This window comes from Euleptes europaea, chromosome 6, assembly GCF_029931775.1.
Source record: "Euleptes europaea isolate rEulEur1 chromosome 6, rEulEur1.hap1, whole genome shotgun sequence".
Classification (NCBI taxonomy): Eukaryota; Metazoa; Chordata; class Lepidosauria; order Squamata; family Sphaerodactylidae; genus Euleptes; species Euleptes europaea.
The window spans coordinates 62,169,759-62,194,194 of record NC_079317.1 but is presented as its reverse complement, the minus strand read 5'-3'; the positions used below and the strand labels follow the sequence as shown (position 1 = coordinate 62,194,194).

At 43.6% G+C, this 24,436-nt stretch overlaps 1 protein-coding gene across 1 annotated transcript in view; it reads left to right on the top strand.

Moving 5' to 3' along the window:
• TSPAN18 (tetraspanin 18) overlaps positions 1-24,436 on the top strand; it is a 45,522-nt gene that overhangs the window by 9,580 nt on the left and 11,506 nt on the right. The window contains exons 2-4 of the mRNA XM_056851547.1: positions 1,122-1,205; positions 2,046-2,240; positions 5,148-5,222. Of these exons, the coding sequence (XP_056707525.1) occupies positions 1,143-1,205; positions 2,046-2,240; positions 5,148-5,222 (333 nt within the window). The 5' untranslated portion in view covers positions 1,122-1,142. The remainder of the gene's footprint in view (positions 1-1,121; positions 1,206-2,045; positions 2,241-5,147; positions 5,223-24,436) is intronic.

The following is a 24,436-nucleotide window of genomic DNA, read 5'->3' as shown; positions in this document are numbered from 1 at the left end:
TGCACAGCCTGTGCCTCATCATGGTGTCTTTCTTCCTAGGATAGACCTGTTTTCCAGCTTGGCAAACTCTTATATACCTTTTCCTACCACCTCTTTCTTCTGACTAGGAGCCAAACAGTGCCTGAGTCAGATTAGGAGCCGATGTGACCCCTTGGTGGCATTAAGTGCACGGTTATCCTGGTATAATGGGCACATACACCACCGTGGGCATATCCGCCAGCCCCAGGATGTCATGCCACAGTGAGGGAATGCCTCTCGGGATGCCAGCAGTCCCATACCACCTTTTTAGGTTTTTATTTTGGAAAACAGGCTTTCCCCCCCCCCTCCCTGTAGCAGCTGTGAAGCCGCTGAGGAGGCTTCTCAGCTGCTCCATCCCGGCCGCCGCAGTCATCCCCCTCCCCACCCCCAGGAATGGGTTCTAACTTATCCGTCATGAAGTGCAGTAGAAGAACTTCAGTGATAAGATCCTAAGGAGCTAGCAGGCTGGTGAAGGGTTTCCCCTAACCACAGGGCTGATAATGTGCTGTGTCCAGCTGTAAATAGAAAGCACAACCTTTTGGAGCAATTCCAATTGTTTATGCTGTACATAGACGAAGAAAAAGAAGAGTTGGTTTTTATACCCTGCTTTTCTCTACCTTTAAGGAGTCTCAAAGCGGCTTACAATCACCTTCCCTTCTCCTCCCCACAACAGGCACCTTGTGAGGTAGGTGGGGCTGAGAGAATTTGGAGGGAACTGTGACTAGGCCAAGGTCACCCAGCAGGCTGCATGTGGAGGAGCAGGGAATTGAAGCTGGTTCTCCAGATCTGAGTCCACCGCTCTTAACCACTATGCCATGCTTAGTGACTGTTAGGTAAAAGAAGAAGAGATGACATTTATTTGTTAATAAGATGGTGGGTCAATGAGCCTTTCACCCTTAATTCTGGTCCTGGCACACCAAGGAGAAAACCATCCAGAAGTGGAGTTAACCATTATTGCCTATTTCCCTATGTTATGCTACCTCATTAAGGTAGGAAATTTGTTCTTTCTGTCTAATGAATTCCACAGGGTCTTCAAAGGAAGAGGAGTGGAAGGCTACAAAGGTAAAGCGAGGGTGTGCTAATGGGTTGCTGATGTTTTGCAGGATTAACCTGTTTACTCAGCCATGGAAGGGGATTGTTTGAGCTGCATGAAGTACTTGATGTTTGTCTTCAATTTCTTCATATTTGTAAGTATTATCCTGTTTTTATCGCATAACTGTTCTCTGAATTATCAGGAACAGCTGTATTTTGCAAGAGCAGCAATGCAAAATAGCCGTTAAGGTTCATTGATGGTATCTGAAATGTTTGGTACACTTGCTAGTAGTTGATTACTGGTGATAGGGGTGGGGGGTGTATCTGTGAATAAGACTTGTGAGCATACCTTTGAACTATTGCATCTGGGCAGCAACAATGTCAAACTAGTGTGCTGTGGTGCCCAAGCCCACATGCTAGAAAGATCATCACCCATTATCTTAGTTTCCCTATGATAGAAGCTGCAGTCTGGAAATATCCCTTGAGAATCCATTTTATCTGTCTGTTAAGTACAGCTAAACCATTTTTAAATAGGAAGTGCTCATTATGCTATGGAAATTGGACAACATTAGGGTAACGAATCCCCTAAGGTCATCTAGTGATCCAGCTAAAGGCCATGGGAAAAGCAACTTTGAGAAGGTGAAGCCTGTGTGTCTGAGGCTGTGATCTTGCTCCCTTTATAGTAATGTTTTCTTGGGTCCTTCCAGGTCTTCCTCACCTGTAAACTAGTGGATTAGGTTTACAACAACCAAAGAGGAGAGCTGGTTCAATAAACAGGAAGAGTAATCACTGGAATAACTGAGCTGTTGTGAATGGATGCTTTGTTCTATAAATAGATACAATAATAAAACATAAAGGGGGAAAGTTGCATGACTTGCGCTACAGAGAACTATCCCCATAATACAGTGTTTAGATCTGATTATGATTTCCATCTGGAGGTGGAGGAAGACATTTTGTTTCTAACTGTTCTTTGCCTTTTTTTTTGTTCATGGCAGCTTGGTGGCACATGTCTACTAGGAGTTGGAATCTGGGTCATAGTAGATCCCACTGGATTTCGAGAGATTGTGGCTACTAATCCTCTGCTGTTCACTGGGGCGTACATCATGCTGGCCATGGGAGCAATGCTGTTCCTGCTGGGCTTCCTTGGGTGCTGCGGAGCCATCCGTGAGAACAAATGTCTTCTCCTCTTTGTAAGTATAACAGGCCTTTTCCATTTCTGGTATTTGGTTTTCTTTTCTATGGTCTGCAAGCTTAAGATGGGTGATCAGATGACACTGGGGCAGAAACCCTTTTTACCTAGTCCATCACTTTATTTGACTACAAAGCATTTTTGCCCAGTTGAAAACATTCTGATCTGTATGCAAACTTGCCATTGCCTGCCTTCGTGTCACAACCCTGGTATTTCTTGGTGGTCTCACATCCACATCCTGACCAGGGGCAACATTGCTTAGCTTCTGAGATCTTACAAGATTGGGCTATCCTAGGCTAGCCAGGTCAGTGCTAAAATATCACTGCCCTAATATTTTCAAAGCAAGAGAAATTCAGAGGTAATTTGCTATTACCTTCCTCTGCATAGCAACCCTGGTATTCCTTGGTGGTTTCTCGTCCAAATACTAACCTGGGCTGACCCTACTTAGCTTCTAAGATCTGATGAACTCGAGCTAGCCTGAACTATCCAGGTTAGGGCCATTTTGCCAATGCTTAGAGGTAATTGTTCTAGTTACCTAGAAATAAACACTGCAATTACGTTTGTCTAGAACTGAGCATGGAATTCTTGCTGGTAACCATTTATGGGCTCTGACCTGGATGGCCCTAGGCTAGCCTGATCTCGTCAGATCTCAGAAGCTAAGCAGGGTCAGCCCTGGTTAGTATTTGGATGGGAGACCACCAATGAATACCTGGGTTGCTGTGCAGAGGAAGGCACTGGCAAACCACCTCTGAATGTCTCTTGCCATGAAAACCCCAAAAAGGGGTCGCCTAAGTTGGCTGCGACTTGACGGCACTTTACACACACACACACACACACAACCATTTATGAAAAGCTGTTCGAGATTAGTTTTTTTACAGACATTTCATCAATCAAACCCTCTAGAAGATCTGAGGACAGTCCATTTCAAAAGATATCATATCCCGTTAATTATAAAATAAAGCTTAGCTAATTTTTGTTGTTGACTGAATTTTGCTTTTTAAAAAAGCTGTTGTTATTTGGAAACTCAGTATGAACTTGATTACACATGATATACTCATAGCAATAAGCTTGTTTAATTGGTAAGGCCAATTGGTCCATGGGCTTCACTACACAGTGATTGTTTACAGTCATTATTTTTGGTGTTAACTGAATTGTCAAGGCCCTAAGGACACATGGGTCATTGAATGTGTGAGAAAGACAGAGAGAGAGAACTTTGAACTCCTGTGGAATATACAGACAGGTCCCAGTGCCCAGCTGTTGCCTGTGGGCTGACTAATAGTAACATTTAACTTAATCAAAGCTGGAACCAAAACCTGTGAATGCCAAATATGTCTCTTGTTTCCACAAAAGCCTTCACAAGAGCCTGGTGTACCAGTGATTCTGTGAGAATTCTGTTCATTATCTACCATGGGTGTGTTCTCCCCCCACAATGTAACACATCCAGTTCTGTAACAATGACAAATATTTGGTGTATTATTGCACCAGTTGTTTAGTAAGGCTTACGATCAGAGAATGAAATTCCTCTTTATCAGCTTTTTCTCAGTAGCAGTTTCCCAAAGACTCAAGCAGTGCAATCATACTCTAATGGTGTAATCCTAAGAGCACTTTCCTGGGAGTAAGCCCTATTAAATAGATCTGAGTAGGATTCTGAGTAGACCTGCTTAGGATGGCACTAAATAATTAAGGCCCGTACCTATAGGATGGTTATTCCACATATTGCATCTTGGTGTAAGTCTAAACAAAGTATGAGGCAAAAACTGAGTACACTATAATGTTCAATGTAAGTATGTAATGTTTATTGTGTTTTTTTTCTTACACTGCCTTCTTTATCTCTCCCAGATTTGCCTCCTTTGTATACATCAGGAGATTTGTGTACTAACTTAACCTTTTATTTGCTAATTTAGTTGAACCTTGGAACCCCAAACTAATATACTCTGGGAACCCCAACATGTATGTGGAATGGGAAAAGCTATGAAATAATTTTTAGTAAGACTTTGGCCAGGAACAAGGACTTCCCATTTGAATTTTTCTTCCACAAAAAAGGCAAATTCAGCCTGGCACAATTGTCTTATTTCTTCTTGGATTTGGATGGAGTACTTCTTAATAGTCATTATTTTCATGGCTTGATTAAAATCCAAGTAGATGTACAAAATTATCAAGAGCAGATGAGCCAGAGTCTTCCTAAGTGGAATTTTTGCAGTAATACATAATGAATGCTTGAAGCTTTTAGCTTTTGTAAACTCAGTGCAACCGTGCAAAACAGGAGAGAGAGTAGAAACAAAGAAATATCCCAAGGGAATTTTCAATTCAAGTGTCTTTCTGTATAGGGATTGTTTTCCGTGTTACATTTTTATAAGAAGATCTGATCTGATCTGCTATGCAAGTGCCAGCTTGTGTTGTGCCCCTAGTCTTTAAAGCTACTCTAGCAATCTGGCACTGCTCGTTTAGAAAAACTGCAGGCTGCTGCAAAATTTAGAGCCAAAACTTAGATCCATTTTGCTGCACATATCTACCTAATTGGCATTAGCAGTATAAGTTTCACCAAATTGCATCACACGATGCAGAGCGGTGTTCAACTGTACTTGGAAGTATTACCATAGAACAGCAGTGCAGCCTTGAGTAACTCTAAGCCATGAATCAGGAATCAGAAGTCATTCCGGCGATCAATATTAAGAACATTTCATAAAGTAAAACTCTAACTCTTGCAGCCTGGCACTACTCTGGATGTTTTTCCGATCTAAGGATTTGGCAAATTTGTTTTGTCGTAGTTGTGGATTTCTTTTATGTGTGAAGAGGAAACATTCCTCACTCAGCTTGCCTTATAATTTTGATTATTTTGAGAGATTCTGTCCCAGCTGTTTGCCGTAGACACACAATGATTTGTCTGCCTTTCCTTTTTCTCTTTCAGTTCTTCATGTTTATTTTGCTAATTTTCCTGGCAGAATTGTCAGCTGCGATCCTGGCCTTTATCTTTAGAGAAAATGTAAGTATTATAATGTTGACATGATTAGAAGCTCTCTAGCATACTATGGGTTTTGGTTCAGGTAGACTTTAAATTAGTGGTTTATATGTCCACTGAGCAGGCATTTGTTTAGGATGTCACTGAACCATTCTTGTTAACCATTCCTGTTACTCTTGGCCTGAGGAATTTGTAACAACCCTCTGAATATAAATGAATTCAAGTTGTGTCAAGTAGATGGTTTATGTATAGAAGAGATAATGTGACTTCCAAAGGTTATCAAATTTAAAAGCTTTATGCATATTTATACTTTTCCTGTTTTTTTTAATACAAACAAACATATATTCAAAACACCAAACCAGAAAAAGTTCATCCTTATATAAATTAGATTTGTTGTGATTTCACAGATCAGGATTAATTAATAATTTGAGAGATTTATTTATTTGGAATATTTGTATATTTCCCCCCACAATGGCTCACAAAAAGCAAATTCTTTAATAAACATACAATTTAAAGTAGAAATGGGAGCAGAAAGCATTACTTGAAACAACCCAGTGTTAAAACAAGAAAAGCTTTTGAACTGCACACTCACCAGGTTAAAGCATTCAGCAGATATGGAAATAAAACTGTACCCTAAATGTCTGCGTGGTTCCGAGTGCCAGTGTGAAGAATCTATAATGTATATCTGACCTGATGGGTCTGCGTTCACACTAATCTCTGCTCAGCATTCTTGATGAGTGCTGTCAAGGGAAATGAGTTTAGATAGGACAGTATGTCTTCGGACAAAAAATTATTGCAGATTCCAAGAGGATTGCTACATTTCTCTGAGGAACAGGACGTTTTTACCATTTCCCACTCCTTGATACTTTTCAGAATTGTTCACATTCACTTAACGTCTCTATCTACAGTGAAAAATAAATTGCTGAAAAGACCATAGGATATCTCTCAGCAGAATTTTCTGAAGGGGGGCGAGGGGAAGTGCTAGGAGGAAAACAGAAACTGGCAATGATTCCCTGAGGATTCTTTAGTTTACACAGTGTAACTTGACCACATTTGTTTACTGTTAGTCCAGAAAGTTACAGCAGAAACGGGAGTAGGAAGCTGAAAATCAGAAGTGCATCTGAGTCACAGTTAATAACCAAATTGTAACAAAATAGCAATCAATCTGCTTCATCCAGCCAGTAGCATCTGCTGTTCTCTAAGATGAAGCCATGCAAATCTAAGGATACATGAAGAGCAAGACTGTAAATTGATTCTTTGGCCGATTATGCATGCTCACTTTACCCTTCTTTATTCCCCGTTTGTAAGCTCTTGACCCATCGAACCAGAAATCACCACAGAGACAATCAGATTCCAAGCAGATGGCTTTACTGGTCAAATAGGCAATACAGTGCATTGAAGGCAAGATGACAGCTATGGTTTGTCTTGCTCGTTATTTGGAAATATAAGGCAGAGAAACGGCGGGAGATTACAAAGCATAAACAGAGCATTATTTCCCAGGAGTGGCGTTCCCAGGCTTTGGTATGTGTAGCCGTCCTTGAAGTCTGGACGGTTCAGCAGAGAAACGAAAGGAAACATCTAAACTGAGATAACAGCCTGACATCCTGCTCCCCTTAAGGCCCCCTCCCATCCGGGCTGGTCTGTCTGGGTAGGTATTGTGAAAAGCGTTGACGAGTTTGGGGGCGGAGACATCCCGTGCGCGAACCCATTCGTCATAGGCAAGGGGGAAGTGTTTCCAGCGGATCAGGTATTGCAAGGCCCCGTGGTGTATGCGGGAATCGAGGATTTTGGAGACTTCGAAATGTTCCTCCCCCCCCCCACCATTATGGGCTGTTCAGGAGGCGGCTCCGGGTGCCATTGTGGGGAAGCAACATGGGGCTTTAGAAGGCTGATATGGAAAACGGGGTGTACACGCCTCAGAGTTTTGGGGAGAGACAGTTCCACTGTGACAGGATTTATGAGGCAGATGATGGGAAATGGGCCAATGTATTTAGCATTGAGCTTATGGCACGGACGGGTGGAGCGCAGGTTCTTGGTGGAAAGGTATACCAAGTTACCCACTTGCAGGTCCCTACCGGGGGAACGATGCTTGTCGGCCTGCGCCTTGTATTTGCGCTTGGCTTGGTCTAGGTTGCTAACCAGCCAGGGCCATGTTGTACGGAGGGTGTGTGCCCAAGAGGCAATGTCGGCATCCCCCTCCCCCTCTAATCCTTCTATTGGGGTGATAGGACCGAAGTCCTGTCCATACACCGCATAAAACGGGCTGAAACTTGTGGACTGATGTACAGCATTATTGTAGGCATATTCTGCAAAAGGCAACAGTTCCACCCAGTCATCTTGGTGGTAACTGACATAACAGCGCAAATAGCATTCAAGTACAGCATTGACACGTTCGGTTTGACCATCCGTTTGGGGATGGTATGCACTAGACAACCCCTGCTCCACCCCCACCAATTTGAGAAAAGCTTTCCAAAACTTAGCAACGAAACTACTTCCGCGGTCACAGATTATCATGCGCGGAAACGAATGTAGTCTAAAGACATGTGACACGAAGAGGCGGGCCAACTTCTGAGCGGAGGGGATCCCCGCACATGGAACCAAATGTATTTGCTTAGAAAATAAGTCAGTGATAACCCATAACACAGTTTTTCCCCCGCTGAGAGGGAGATCCGTCATAAAATCCATAGCAATCACTTCCCAGGGTTTGCTGGGTATTTCAAGTGGTTGCAGTAGTCCTGGGGGCTTGCCTTGAGATCGTTTGACGGTGGCGCAAACAGGACAGCTGCGAATAAAAGAGTCAATGTCAGAACGCATTCCCCCCCACCAAAATTGTCTGCGCAACAGGTGAAGGGTCTTTAGGAACCCAAAGTGTCCAGCTGTTTTTACTCCATGAGCCAAGTGTAAGACGTCTTTTCGGAGCGCTTTGGGCACATACAATTTCGAGTCTTTGTACCAAGAGCCTCCTTGTTCGATTACACCAGGAGGCAGGGTTTGAGCAGAGCGTTGTTCCCGAAGGGAATTTAAGAAAGATTCGGAGACGGGAACCCCCCCCCCTGTTTACGGTGGTAGTAGGAGCAGTTATGGGGGTGGACGAGGGGGAAGCGCTTACGTGCGGTGGTGTGCAGACTGCAGGCGGCTGGGCGGCCGGTTGGGTTGGAGGAGCTGGAGCGCCGGCTATCGTGTGTTTCCGTTGTGGGGGCAGCTGGGTGGCAGGTAGGGCTGGAGGAGCTTGCACGCCGGCTATCGTGTGCTTCCGCTGGGGCAGCGTCTGGGATCGAGTTTGTTCAGCCAGTACGGGCAGGGCTTCTCTTTGCACGGGCGTAAATAAAGAGTCTGTTTGCCGATCGAGTTTCGCCGGGTATTGAGGCAACCGGGAGAGAGCATCTGCGAGAACGTTTTGTTTTCCAGGGACATGCTTCAGGACAAAACGAAACTGAGCAAAGAATTCCGCCCAACACTGTTGTTTCGCGGATAACTTATGGGTTCCTGTGAGGGCGGCTAGATTCTTGTGATCGGTCCAAACTTCGAAGGGGACTTTAGACCCTTCCAGGAATTGTCGCCATAGAGTAAGTGCATGGTGAACGGCTGAGGCTTCTTTCTCCCAAATGGGCCAGTTCAATTGGGAGTGCGCAAATTTCTTTGAGAAGTAAGCGCAGGGGTGAAGGAGACCATCTGGTCCTCTTTGGAGCAGGGCCCCTCCCATAGCTACGTCGCAGGGGTGAAGGAGACCATCTGGTCCTCTTTGGAGCAGGGCCCCTCCCATAGCTACGTCGGAGGCATCGACTTGTACAATGAACATTCGATTTGGGTCTGGGTGCCGTAGCACAGGTTCCGACGTGAAAAGGCGTTTGAGGGCTACAAAGGCGGTCTGGCATTGATCAGTCCACAGTATCTTAGCGGAGGGTAATGTAGCAGAGCTTCCTTTACCCTTGGTTTTCAGAAGGTCGGTGATGGGCAGTGCTATTTGGGCGAAGTTAGGGATAAACCCGCGGTAGAAATTAGCAAAGCCCAGAAACTGTTGTACTTGCTTGCGGTTGGAGGGAGGAGTCCAATCGAGGACGGATTGGACCTTGGCCGGGTCCATGCTAAGGCCATGGTGGGAGATTATATATCCCAAGAAAGTTATTTTGCTCTGGTGAAATTCGCATTTAGCCAACTTTGCAAAGAGTTGGTGATTGCGCAGGCGGTGCAGAACTTCTCGGACCAAAGTGACATGCTCATCCATGGTTTTTGAATAAATAAGAATGTCATCCAAATAAACTACCACCCCGCGGTACAGTAAATCATGGAGGATTTCGTTGATGAGTTGCATGAAGACCCCCGGGGCACCTTTTAACCCGAAGGGCATCACAAGGAATTCAAACATTCCAAAACAGCTAGAGAAGGCAGTGAGGGGTTCGTCCCCCTCGCGGATACGGACGCGGTAGTAGGCTTCTACTAGGTCCAATTTGGAGAATATATGTCCCTCTTGTAGTTGCCCCAAAATATCTGAAATTAGCGGTATAGGATAGGCGTTGGCTTGAGTAACTGCATTGAGTTTTCCGAAGTCAATGCAGAGGCGTATGTCGCCCTCCTTTTTTCGGACGAAAAACGCGGGGGCTGAGTTGGGAGCATTCGATGGGCGAATGAACCCTCTGGCAAGGTTTTTGTCCAAAAAGTCCCGTAGTACAGTGCGCTCGGAAGCACTCATAGGGTAAATCTTACTCTTGGTTAATGTGCAGTCCTTCACCACCTCAATTGCACAGTCAGTGGCCCGGTGGGGGGGTAAGGCATCACATTCTTTAATGTTAAAGACATCCGCAAAGTCCTGGTATACATCAGGTAGGGACGGCGGTGATGGGACATCGGAGATTAATGCCGGAGCGGGTGGAGACAGCACCACAACTTGCTGTCGGTGCTGGTCGCATTTGGGGTTGGCAAAGGAGATAGTGTTCGTCTCCCAGTCTATACTGGGACTATGACCTTTAATCAAGTTAATTCCCAGGACCACTTCAAATCGGATAGGGGCTATGGTAAAGTCTATTTGCTCCCAGTGGGAACCAATACCCATCGCCACCCCTATAGTGCATTGATCAACTGGGCCCCCCTTGAAATGGCTCCCATCCATTTGGGCAAATTGGACGGGGGCTGGTAAAGCCTCGGACTTGACTTTGAGTGCTGCAAATGTGGCCTCATTGATGAGAGTGCGACCGCAACCGGAGTCAATGAGTGCCTTAACGGGTAGTTGGGGACCACCTTCATAGTGTTGTAAAACTATGTCCACATAAACAGTGGTTTCTACTTCCTTTACTTTAGTGGGAGCTTTCGGTTTAGCAGGAGATTCTGCAGAGGTCTGTGGAGACACTCCACTCACCACAGACCGGAGCCGTTTTTTGACAAATCAAGGGGGGATTCCAGGTTTAAAGCTGGAGGATTCCATGGGTTCTCTTCGTCAGAAGAAGGAAAGTTGTCCCCCAATGGGGCATTTGTAATCCGGGACCCGGCGGGATCATTCGATGTAGGAAGGATAGATGAGTCCTCAACGTGAAGTGCAGAGGGTGTGGGTCTTCCCGGCGCTGCGCTGCGGGTGGCCGCGGTGCCTCTGCGTTGAGGTCGTCCTCTAGCTCGGGCTGTCATGCTGGGACGAAAGGGTTCAGGGCGATGTGGGCAGACTGCTGCAAAGTGGCCCAGTTCCCCACAAGTGAGGCAAGCACCTCTTTGAAATCGGGTTTCGCGATCCTGGGGTGGACGCGCGGGTTTCCGTGGATTGGGGGGCGGTGCCTTGGGCTGGGGCTTTTGGACGCTTTTCTCCTTGTTTCTTTGGCGGACAAGGGAAATAAAGCGCCTGCGGCTTTCCACCTCTTCGGCTAATAGAATCCAATCCTCGAGGGTGTCGGGATCACCCCGCATATACGACCACTTCAGAATGTCAGGGTGTAAGGCTTCCCTGAAATGGTGAATTAGGGTGGCTTCGGGCCAGCCCACAATTTTGCTTGCTAGTCTTTGAAATTCATCGGCAAACTCTCGAACTGGAGTAGAGCCCTGTCTTAGTTGTAGAAGCTCCGCTTTGGCTCGTTCCCCCAGAAAGGGGTCCTCAAACCTCCTCCGTAAGGCAGTCATGAAATTGTTGAGAGAACGGATAGAGCGGGATCGGGTGTCGAACTGGAGGACCATCCAGTCAGCTGCTTTACCTGTCAAAAGAGAAGCCACATAGCAAACCCGGCTGTCCTCTGTAGGGAAGAACTGTCCTTGTTCTCGCATATAGCTGTCCACCTGATGCAAGAATCAGGGCAGGGTTTCAAGAGATCCATCGTAAGTAGTTTTCAACTTGAGTTGTTTCCAAGGACCGGGCATGGGTTGGCCCGGTTGCACGGGTGCCCTGGGTGCAGGTAAAACGGGACCTCCGGGAACCGGAGGTTGAACAGGCACATTAGCGGGTGGCTGGGCTGGCACTCCCTGAACCGGTACTGTGGCCCCCTGTGGAACGGGTTGTGCCGGGGTTGTCAGGGCCTGCTGTAACTGCCTGTTGTCCTGAAGCAAGCGTTCCATTAGCTCTTGGAGTTGATCTACACGGCCAGATAGCTCTCGATTCTGAGCTCGTAACAGGTGAACGTCCTCACCCGGGCCACCTGTACGATGAGGTTTGCTTGTCCTAAAACTTGTGGCCCATTGAGAACTGTCCCCATACAAGTCCTCTTCCTCAGACTCCTTGGAGTCTTGGCGTCGTTCCGCGAGGCGGCGTGCGCGTTGGGTCGTGCGTGACGGGGCAAATAGCAGGGAAAAAGACAGACCCAATGGAGGACCGCTCCTTCCGGAGTCTTTGGGGCGGCCGCCTGTCCGCGCCCGATCCGCAGCCAACTGCAGTTCTTTATCCCTTGCGGCTTGAGCCTCGGCTTCCGCCTTAGCCGCTTCAGCAGCTTCCCTATCCGCAAGAGCTTGTGCGCTTTCAAGTCTCAGAGCGGCAGCTGCGGTAATGTGCGGTAAAAGTTCCGTTTCCAGGAGCGTGAGTAGGGGGTCGGGATCCCCACCTAGCAATGGTTGCACTCAGACCGCGACCGCGGGTGCATCGGCCCGAACGTCGAGGTCAAACGTTGAGCCAAGGTGGCTATCGTGGTATCCTTTGTACAATCCGCAAAGAGGAGGGCCGTCTGGATAGCGACCCTCTTGGCTTCAGCTTGACAGTCAGCTGCATTGGGTACCAAAGAAAAACCTGCCGATGAGGCTCCCGCCATGGTACCTTCCCCCAAGGCGACAGGACGCGTTAGAGCCGTGGATGAGAGAGTCTCACGGGCAATAAGCTTATCCAATAAATCGGTTAGTATTTGTAAGTCCTCAGTTGCCAGCCGGGCATCATCCAGCAACTGATGAAAATCCTGGAGGTCTAAACGAGTATTAGTATCCTCCGACGTTAACATCCAGAGAACCCTCACTAGAGATTGCCACTGTGTCTGGACCAGTCCACTCAAGCGGCAAACCTCTGAATTAGTACTAAAGAGTTCAGCTACTATATCCCGTAGAAGGGTAGGATCCTCAGATGAGGACTCCAGAGTTCCAAGAAGCAGTAGTCACGGTTCACTCGGAGAGCGCCCTCCTAGCTCCCATCCGAGTGGCAGGCGAACCATCCGGGGCTCCAGCCTGACTAAAGAATCGATGAAGAAGAGTAGTGGGATAGCTGTCATAATGTAAGCTCTTGACCCATCGAACCAGAAATCACCACAGAGACAATCAGATTCCAAGCAGATGGCTTTACTGGTCAAATAGGCAATACAGTGCATTGAAGGCAAGATGACAGCTATGGTTTGTCTTGCCCGTTATTTGGAAATATAAGGCAGAAAAACGGCGGGAGATTACAAAGCATAAACAGAGCATTATTTCCCAGGAGTGGCGTTCCCAGGCTTTGGTATGTGTAGCCGTCCTTGAAGTCTGGACGGTTCAGCAGAGAAACGAAAGGAAACATCTAAACCGAGATAACAGCCTGACACCGTTTCAGCCAGGATCAAAGCAACCTGGGTTGGGGAAAACTGTATGCATTGGCTTGAATGATCAGGGAATAAACTGTGTGTCGGAGGCGTGAATACAGAAAAGCAGTCTCCCAAGTTCAAATCAAGTCCCACCCCTTTAATTGTTTGTCTGTGATTGGCTCACCTCGTGATAGAACATTTCCTTCCCCCCAGACCCAACTGCCGCATAAAACATTTTAAGAACAAAAAACAAAAAATGGAGCCATTTGTAAGAAGGTGGGGGGGGGGGATCCAAGCCTTGTTTTTAAAAATCCTTTATTTCTCCAAGAAAAAGCTCCCAGGAAGCAGGAAGCAACTGAATCCCTGCCTCTTTACACACTTCTTCTTGATTGGCTGTGAGAGAAGCCAATCTTTGCTGCTTCCCCTGTATGGCTATCAGCAAACAGAACAGAAGAGGGGTTTGGAAAGGGGGAGGAGGAAGCTCAACGCAAGGAAAGTGTATGTACGCTCTCTGAATCTGGTATGAGCTAGGAAAGACTGTTTGACTCAAGCAAGAAGAGGAATGGGAAAAGCCGAGTTCGTTTAAGGTTGAAACGGGGTTGAGCTAAAAAGGAAAGAGGTATTGTCGAAGGCTTTCACGGTCAGAGTTCATTGGTTCTTGTAGGTTATTCAGTCTGTGTGACCGTGGTCTTGGTATTTTCTTTCCTGACGTTTCGCCATTAGCTGTGGCCGGCATCTTCAGAGGAGTAACACTGAAGGACAGTGTCTCTCAGTGTCAAGTGTGTAGGAAGAGTAATATATAGTCAGAAAGGAGTTGGGTTTGAGCTGAATCATTGTCCTGCAAAATGTATCAAAGGTAATGTGCTAATCATTGTCCTGTAAGTATCAAGATAATGTGCTAATGAGGGTGTGGTATGTTAATATGGAACCATTGTATCCTGAAGTGATCTGTTAATGTGTGGAATCCAAAGCTAATCTGCATGGCTATTGTGGACTGTAGCCATGCAATAGCCATGCAGATTAGCTTTGGATTTCACACATTAACAGATCACTTCAGGATACAATGGTTCCATATTAACATACCACACCCTCATTAGCACATTATCTTGATACTTACAGGACAATGATTAGCACATTACCTTTGATACTTTTTGCAGGACAATGATTCAGCTCAAACCCAACCCCTTTCTGACTATATATTACTCTTCCTACACACTTGACACAGAGAGACACTGTCCTTCAGTGTTACTCCTCTGAAGATGCCGGCCACAGCTGCTGGCGAAACGTCAGGAAAGAAAATACCAAGACCACGGTCACACAGCCCGGATAACCTACAAGAACCAAGGAATGAGGTAACGTGCATTTTCAAAAACTTGATCCTGGCTGAAACAGGGAATGAAGGAGGCTAAACCGACCATGAATAACCAACCTTTAACATTGCAGTCCTAAGTACCCTTCTAATTCCACTGAAGTCAATAGGATTTGAAGGCTATAACTCTGTTTAGGCTTGCAGTACAAGTCAATTACTGTATGTTTTATGTGTAAGTATCTGACTGATAATCATAATGTTCTTGTTGTATTAAATATTTTTGTTACAAAATTGTTAGCTGTGCTTCCTGTATTGATTGACTCATTCCAGAGAGTTGCCTGTTAAAGTGTTGAGTGTGGTTCCTTTTGTGAACCCCATGGTCAGAGGGGACAAAAATGAGAAGAAACCCAATACTGAAAATTTGCTGTAACTTGGTTCACTCTCACAGACAAAAGATTGAAACTCATGTCCACAGCTTATATGGCCTATGTAAACTGGTGTATCCTTGCTTAGCCTCTCTTGCCTTTCTCCATTGTCCATTGTGCCATTTCTAGCAATTTGGGTTTCCTTCTTTTCTATTTAGATTGGTTTTGCATTTTTCTTTTATTTATTTTGGCAATTCCTGTCATAAATCTGCATCCTCAGTTTTGTGCAATTGAGGAGTTCTGTATGAAATCTAAAAAAGATACAAAGGATGGCAGAAAAACATAGAATAGGACCTCACTAGAGAACTTGTGGTCTGGAATTTTGGCACTGGGTAAACCAATACAATGTAAACAGAAAATCTGCTTTTGATGTAATATTTAACAAAGTAGATGATTGGTTATAAAGGTACTCTTGCAAGCTCTAAGAGTATCTAGCATACATGTGTGTTGTGGGTTTGTTACAGTGTAAGCTTCCCAGAAGCATCCAGCTCACCACTGCTGGAAAATTAATGGTGGACAGTATGGACTTTCACAGCTACCATAAGAGGGTCTACTAAGAATTCTACTCTATACCCAAAGGAGTTTACCCCCCAGGGAAAGTGTTCTTAGTATTACACTATTCATCTATTAAGAAAAGCTGTTCTTCTGTCCGTATGCCCTCATTAAGCTTTTATACAATATTTTTATAATAAAGAAATGGTTTTATTAATGGCATCTACTTTTACAAACGAATAACACAAATAACACAAAAATGAAACAAGAAAACAATTAACATTTTGTTCATTCTACAAGTTTCAACTGAATATGATTTATTATACTCACCCACACTGGCTATATCTCATCAGTGTTCTCCTTTCTTTGAAGCCCTATAGGCTTTATCATTAAATAAACTTCTTTTACTTTAGCTAACCACTCATTGATTTCAGGAGACTCTTTTGATTTCCCATGCCGTGAAAAGACTAAGCCTGTGGCAGTGATCAAATTTAAGACAACTGGTTCTACTTTCTTTAGAATTCCAGAAGCATAATTTAATAACAAACATTCTGGAGTTTTCTCAACAACCCTTTCTAAACCAGCACTAATCAAAACTGCAATGGGCTTCCAGCACCTAGTCGCCCTTAGACAATGCCACCATATGTGGACAAAATCCGCAGATTCTTGATTGCATTACCAAAAGGAGCCTGAACAAGCGTGATATATTTTAGCGATTAATTTGGGAGTTAAAGGTGATGTACCATCTTACATAAATTTCCCCAAAAAGGTTAGGCAAATAGTAAATCTTGATTCTGCTGTTAATGCAAAATCCCATTCTTCTGTTGGTGTTTCATATCCAAGAGCCATGTTCCACTTTTATTTAAATTTTGGTGTGTCAGGTTTTTTGCTAATTACTTATGCTAAATACTTGCTTATACATCACATGTTTTTATTAAACGTTTAAACTGTTTCACATACTTTATGTGCTGTCAAGTCACAACCGACTTATGGCAACCCAGCAAGGGGCTTTCAAGCCAAGTGAGAAGCAGAGGTGGTCTGCCTTCCTCTTCAGAGGCTTCCTTAGTAGTCTCCCAGCCAAGTACTGACCGTGCTTAGCTTGTGAGATCTGACAAGATTAGGCTATACCATCCTGCCTTCCCTCCCTGACCTAAGAAGCTGAACCAGGATGGGGTTGTACTCCCTCTGAAATGCAAAGTTCATTTTTGAGTGTGCTTCTGAACCTGGGATTTTTCTTCTTCTTTGGGAAGAAGATGTTACTAGAAGTGCATTTTAACAATTGAGATAGATACAGCAATTGCAACCTTTTCTGGAGAAATTTGAGTTGGCCACAGATCTGCTAGACAGGACTATGGTGATGTCCTTTACATGGCGATATCTCTGAAAAATTCCCTCCTGAGTTTTACAAGGCTTCTGCCAGGCATTTAGGATTAATTGGTTTTATTCTAGTGTAGGTATTTAATTTTGTTTTTAACTCTGGATTTTGGTGATGATTATAGTTTAATGTTCTCGGCGGAGGTTATTTGTCCTTTTTTTAATTCAAAATTTTCACACCTTTCTAGTACCCACAGAGACTAAAGACATTGGTGAAAAAACATTTCAAGTATCATGGGTGTATATTTCCAGGATGCACAATTCAGTGGTCCTTGGAAAGCACACCTAAGTTTACTAAGGTTCTCCAGTATCTACAAAGTATCAACAGTTGAAAAATGAGGTTCCTTGGTGCTCCGTTTCATATTTCAGGGATCATTGCAAAACCATACTAAATTTTCCTGGTGTCTGCTAAACATGGATGCTAGGGAAGACAATCAGGCACCAGGATGCACACTGAATCTTTGATTCAAGAATTATTAGAAAAGAGTGCTCAGATCTATGTTATGATTCTCTAATGTAAAATAAAGTGGTTCTTTACTATGATATAATTTTAATATCACAGTAGACAGTCCATATGCAATTATCTGTTCTGATCTGTGCAGACTTAGAGAAGCATTGCAATTGATTTCTTTGAGAAACTAAACAAATAGGAATGTTTCAGTTTCCAAATAAAGGCCAATTTGAACATTTCCAACACTGCTTCACACAATATGTTTCCCTGTCTGGCAGTGGAGGAGGGGTTAGATATTGTACACAATAATATGTGAAGATTATTGTTATGTATATTTTGCACATTTTGGGAAGCCATAATACTCAGCATTCACCCAATATCAACAAATAAGCAAGCAGAAAAATAGGACATGCCAGTTCTTGTGGCATGATAGGAGATATGCTCTCCATTTATATTTGAAGTAGGGTTATTGGGGGGGGAATGGTTAAAATTTGGGTTCGGTTTTTTTTTTAAATATATTTTTATTATTTTTTCAATAATAACCAACATTATATTTAGACATACACCCTCTATATCAATAAAAATAACCATTAAAAATTCATAGAATTATTAGATGTATGTCTTCAAAATACAATCAAAAATAATTGACTTCCCCACCGTCATCCTCCCTCTCTAAAATATCTAAAATCTCCTTTGCATCCATGCATTCTAATTCATTTATAAGTCACCCTATTTCATATTGTACTTTCTCCTTATCCAATATATTCAATGTTATTTATACCAAGGAGAGAAAAAGAGAAGAAAAAAAAATAAAGGAGAAGAAAGAATAAAAGAAAAATAAGAGAAATCTCACTTCCCTCCATACATTCATCTCAAAATGCATGTATTAATCTAAAAAGAAAAGCAAAAAAAGAGGATTAAAAAAAATAAATAAAGATATACAATCTTGTACAAAGATAATGATTATAGTATTTTCCCTCTACACCCCACCTTTCCCATGTTGAAAATCAAATTAATGTTCTTCCTGCTTTCTCAGCCCTTCTTCTTATTCTTTTTCTTCTGTCGGGAGTTTCTATCGCCCATCACTTTTTTGCTCGAAGTAGTCTCCTTTCTGGAACAGTCAATGCCCTGTGTTTCGTGAGCTATAGAATCTTCCTCCTGTTTTCCAAGAACATGAGTTGATAGCTCACTGTTTCTTGTCAAAAAAATTTCCACGTCTGCCAATGAGTTGATAGCATGTTTAGTTTGTTTATAGGTAAAGGTAAGACCTTGTGGTAGCAACCAGGTATATTTTATTCCTTTGTTTCTGAGTAATTCAGTAAATTCTTTGTATACAGCTCTCTTTTCCATCAGGTGACGTGGAATATCTTTGAGAATTATCAGTGGTACCGTATTTTTCGCTCCATAAGACGCACTTTTTTCCTTCTCAAAAGTGAGTGGAAATGTGGGTGCGTCTTATAGAGCGAATGTGCACACAGAGCCGGCTGGGCGCGCTAGGAGGCAGCCGGGGAAAGCTGCCTCGCGCCGTTCCAGCGCGCCCAGCTGGCTCTGTGCGCCCGCCCAGCCCGCTCTGTGCGCTTGCTCGCCTCCCAGCTGGGAAGCGGAGGGGGGGCGGCTTGGCGCGCCCGCCCGCCTCCTCCCCGCCCGCTCTGAGCGCTTGGCGCGCCTCTCCCGCCCGGCTCCTCCCAGCTCGCTCTGAGCTCTTGGAGCGCCCGCCCGCCTCCTCCTCCTATGGAGCGAAAAATACGGTATATTATCAAATCTCAGTTGATTCTCCAGTTGAAATTTTATGATAACATTTTTCATCCTGATATCAAAGAAAGAGATCAAAATTTCTCTGGCTTTTGCTTGTACCCGTGTTGATAAAGGAATTCTATATATCTTATTTATTGCTGCATTCAATTCTTGTGCATTTAGATGGAATATTTCAGCCAGTGATTTAATTATGTCATCTCTGGTAACCCCCAGTCGTTCCGGATAATTGCGTATGCGTAGATTATATTCTCTTTGCTGTAAATCCAAAATAGCAAGTTCATCTTTTATTTGCTGTTCTTGAAGTTGTATAGCATCAATTAGTTGTGCCTGGGAATTCATGTCTTTCTTAAGCCTGTTGACATCATCCGTGTTGTTGTTAATTGAAAGTTGCATCTTATTCATACTCTCTTTCATTTGTGAAACTTGGGTTTTTATTTCCTTAATCTCATTTATAACATCAGCAAACTGTTGAGTAATGATTAAAGTCATTTGTGCAACTGATTGCTCTTGTTGCTTGGAGACCTGTTCAAACTTTTTCTTAACTAGTCCATTTATCAATTAATTTTGCTCAGCCAGCATTTCCTGTATCTTCTGATAGTTTATTTCCATAATTGTCTGTGGCTTTCTCCTTTTCCCCGACCAGAGATAAATGTAAGCAGGCAGACCGATTCAGTAAAGTTGTAGAAAGAATCTGTTAACTTTAGTGCTGTTTCTAGGCAGAACTGGAAGATACAAGGATATAAGCCTTCCGTGACTCTCACTCTGATACAGGGAGTAGGATGTATTTTGATGTTGCACAGAGCGAGGCACACCGGCACGGCCCTCCTCTTTGATTTCCAAGTCCTAGAGAAGTCTCTTCCTGGAGGACTCTTTCAGACGGGGAAAACGAAAGCTAAGAATATTCCTCCTCCCCTTCACACTACAGCTGTCGATTGGAAGCTATCGATGCCACTCAAATCTTCCAGGTTGTTTTTGTTTGCCTGCTAATTCAATTTATATTGTTTTAAACAGACTTTTTAGCAGAATGTTCATTTAAAAGTCTGGGTGGTGGGGTGTAAAGTCTTAGTTGGATTTTAAACAATTCCAGTTGTTCAAATCCTTGGTAGTAAGCAAAAGGAATTCTAGTAACTTACGTAAAGCTTGAAAGACGGGGTTTCTCTTTCATTTGCTTGTAAAATTTATTGGTGTAATGTGAAGGGGACCACAGCTTCTGTTCCTCGAGGCGTTTTATGGTGATGAAATCCTCCTCAGCCGGCGGGACTCAAACCGTCTCTCCCCCTCTGCAGGAGGGGGGAGGTTGGGAGTCAAAACCGCTCTTCTCGGCAGCAGGAAGTTACCTGCATTCCAATCCCCTGTTTAGGATCGGAGACGGGGCTTTTGAAGGGAGCCCCGATTTAAAACACCTCTCGGTTCTTCCGAGCGAGCTCAGAAGACATGGCGCTGGGTCGGCATCTTCACAGGAAGTCAAAATTTGGGTTCAGGTTTATTGGCCTTTTTTTTTCCCAGGAAAACCCAAATGCCAAATTTCCTATGCCGGTAAAGGTAGGAATTCGGGTTTAAATTTGGGTTTCCTAAATAATTTGGCCATTTAAACCCATTCACGGCTTTTTGCGGCTCCTGGGGGGCATTTTTGCAGGTAGATGTCCCAAATTTTCAGGGTAGCTAGACGTGACTCTACTTGCAAGAACCCCCAAGTTTGGTAAAGATTGGGTCAGGGGGTCCTGAGTTATGGGGTCTGGAAGAGGTCATCCCCATCCTCCTCCATTGCAATGCATTGGCAAAGTGGCTGTGTTCAGACTCTTTAATGTGATCTTTGCAATGTATCTCAATGGGGAAGCCGGGCTTTAAACACTGGGAAAGTTCACCCTGCACCTCCATAGAGACAAAGTGTATTACATTGTATCTCTATGGAGGCACCGGGCAAACTTTCCACCCACCATTTAAAGCCCGGCTTCCCCATTGAGATACATTGGAAGGATCATACTGAAGAGTAACATCCACTTTTCCATTGCATTTCAATGGAGGAGGGTGGGGCGACCCCTTCCAGACCCCATAACTGTGGACCCCCTGACCCAATCTTTACAAAACTTGGGGGTTCTTGCAAGGAGAGTACCTTCTAGCTATCAGAATTTTACCAAATTTGCATTTATTCAGTATTTTTCTGGTTCGGTCAAATCAACAGCCCTAATTTGAAGTACTTCTCAAAAAGACTTTTGGTGATGAGAACATGATGTAAACACCTCTGTATTCCTTTTCTGCCCTGAATAAGTCATAAGTGTTTGTGTAGAAAATAAAATCATATGATCAGGTCACTAATATCAACTTAAGTGAAATACTTGATTCTCCCCCCCCCATTTCATTATGGTATGCAGACTTCACAAAACCAGGTTTTTCATATGTACCATTTGAGTCATCTGAACTCAGTGGGTATTTGTATTTAATTTACCAGTGTGGTATAGTAGTTAAGAGTGGTGGACTCTAATCAGGAGAACCAGGTTTGATTCCCCACTCCTCCACATGAAGCCTGCTGGGTGACCTTGGGCCAGTCACAGTTCTCTCAGAACTTTCTCAGCCCCACCTACCTTACATGGTGCCTGTTGTGGGGAGAGGACTGTAGCACACTTCTCAAGGGCAGCCCCACATACCGTGCATAAAATTTAATTAACCGGAGTGAGCCATAGGGACCACATCACACCATTCTTAAACAGTCTACACTGGCTCCCAGTTTATTTCTGGCACAATTCAAGGTGCTGGTCATGACCTTCAAAGCCCTGTATGGCTTGAGACCAACGAACCTGAAGGACCACCTACTCCCTTATGAACCTGGCCAACCACTATGCTTTTCTCTACCTTAAAGAGACTCAAAGTGGCTTACAATCACAATCCTTTCCTCTCCCCACAACAGGCACCATGTAAGGTAGGTGGGGCTGGGAAAGTTCTGAGAGAACTGTGACTGGCCCAAGGTCACCCAGCAGGCTTCATGTGGAATAAAATTTAATTAACCATATAATTACAAAATCAGAACTATTTGAGTTGAAAGCACCAATCAATTAATTGATATCATAAAGCAATTCATTAACTTCAGCTTAAAATCATGTGTTAAATTTCTGATCAATTTATTGCTAAATCATGTCAACTAATCAATTAATGATTTTAACTCAGATTGAAACTAAAGACATTATTTGATCTGGTTGTAATTTCAACATGTTTGACTCAGATGGAAGAAATGACATACATTCCTTCATTCAACATGTTTGTTTTCTTAGACAGCATGTGCTTTGCTAGATGAAGAAAAGAAGCTTATTTCCCTTATACGTCTTCAAAACACCTGATACTGTACTGCGATAATAGTAATATTTTTTTTAATTGATTAATTGGTTAATTAATCTGTTGAATGTTGAGCAATCAGACTTGACATCCCTTTAATGGTTTAACAGTCCTAATTCCAGTGTGTGTTTATGTAGAAGAAATTAATGATGGAACAAGATTTAACAAGGGTTTAACATGGGTTTAATTTATCTCAAAGAGGCTGTACTTTCCCTTTTTTAAAGGGGCTTTAAAATAAAGAGAGAGGAAAGGTTTAGACAATCATTGGCAAAAGAGCCATATATGTGCAAAAGTTAGAAGGGAAGAATGGTCTCCTTTGTCAGTTGGTGGTCTTCACAACTGGGCAGAATAGTGCATTGTAAACAGCTTAAATATCTGACTCCGAATAACAGAGAGAGGGAGAGACAGTGATTGTGTTTTGGTGGCAACAGCTTTTGCTCTATAAATAGTGACCACTTCCTGGGGATCTATTGAGGTCTGGTCAAACTGCTCTTGTTTTTTTAAAATTCATTCAGGAAAACACAAGCAAGAAGACCCCACACATAGCTGGGAGACACTACACACAGAGAGAGTCTCCTGTAACATCTGCTCAAGCTTTTCTGTCTAAGGAGGGAACTTTTTCCAGTGACAACGCTCTACTCACTTTCTGAAGGGCCCTCCAGAGGGTGGAGTGTGTCTTCAAGACTTCTGGTTAACATTAAACTGCTGAGCAAGAAGCAGAGACTCTTCCAAACATGCCCTTTCTGAGATTGTGGCATCAGAAGTGGACTTCCTTCTCTTTATATCCACTTACCTGATTCAGGGAGATGATAGGTCAGCCAGCAATAGCTGCAGTTTTTTTACAGTTCAAGATGTGTTTGGGATTCTCCTGCATCATTTCATATCTTTATTGACTTTCAAGTGCATCTTAGAAAAACTACTTTCCTTAGTTTGAGACTTTGATCAGTATTATACTAATATACAATATAATATATTATATTATAATATGATCAATATTCACTATTATCAGTGAATGCAGGAGCAGCACTGACAGTGTTAGTTTGACTTGTAAGGGCGTTTTAGGGCATCTTGTGAGTAAGAATTAGAATACAGAAACAATATTTTTAAAAGCAAGATTCCTATCATGACCTTCGGTTTATCTAAGATATCAGGTGGAGCCCCACATTAAACTGTCATATGCATGGACCCAGATTGTTGCTAGAATCTCATGTGTGAATGCTGACACAAGGGTTAACTCAAGTCCATTTTGCCCATGGGGGCGAAAAACTAGCACATTAAACTGTGCATCTAGGGTTGGATCTGTACAGCTTTTCTACTGGTGAACAGTGACCCCCAAAAATGTTGTGTTGGGGGTCATGGAAGCTGTGTGGACAAAGGTCATGTGGGACGGGGGCTGTGGTAAGGAAGGGAATTGAGTGAAACTGAGTGAAAAAGCTGTCTGGATCCAACCCCTGTATTTGTATCTCATGGGTAGCCAGAGCTAATTTCTAACTGATTCTCTGTGACACAGGGGGAGGAGTTCATGCAACCTAGGCAACAGCCTGAGTTTGTGCTCATTTTGGTAAACCTGAAGTCATCTGAATGTCTACCAATTAATATATCTCTAAAATATGCCTGTTCTTTATATGCTGAGATACCCACCCCCCTTCAAGCACTCTCCCAGTTTGTTGTTTCACGGAAAGAGTAAGTAGAAGGCTGAAGTCTATTTTAGCACAAAGAAAAGAACCTCTGAATCATTAAAGGCATTTTACAAACCTTGTTTTTGTTTTTTTCATTTTCAGCTCAGACTAATGAACAGCATAGTCCCCATGGCCATTTTGTAGAATTATTACATGGGAACTACCCACAATGAGCTGGATCAGTGATTGGCTGTAACTAGTGGGCAATTTCTTGGGGCACAATGTCTGATTAAACAAAGTGGAGGTGAAGTGATTTTTTTTGGAGGGGGGTCTTATCTTTAAATTAGCAGCTTCAGGATCCCTACATCACGTAAACCATTTCCTTCAATTGACATCAAGTGTATGCTGTTGCAAAATTAATTTGGAAGAGTAAATGTTCCCTCAGAGAAATATTTAGAGTGGTTGCGAGACAGTAATGAAATATGTTTTTCCTCCACCATTACTGAGGCAAGTAGCAGCCAGACCCAACTCTGGTGGTGGAGCTGG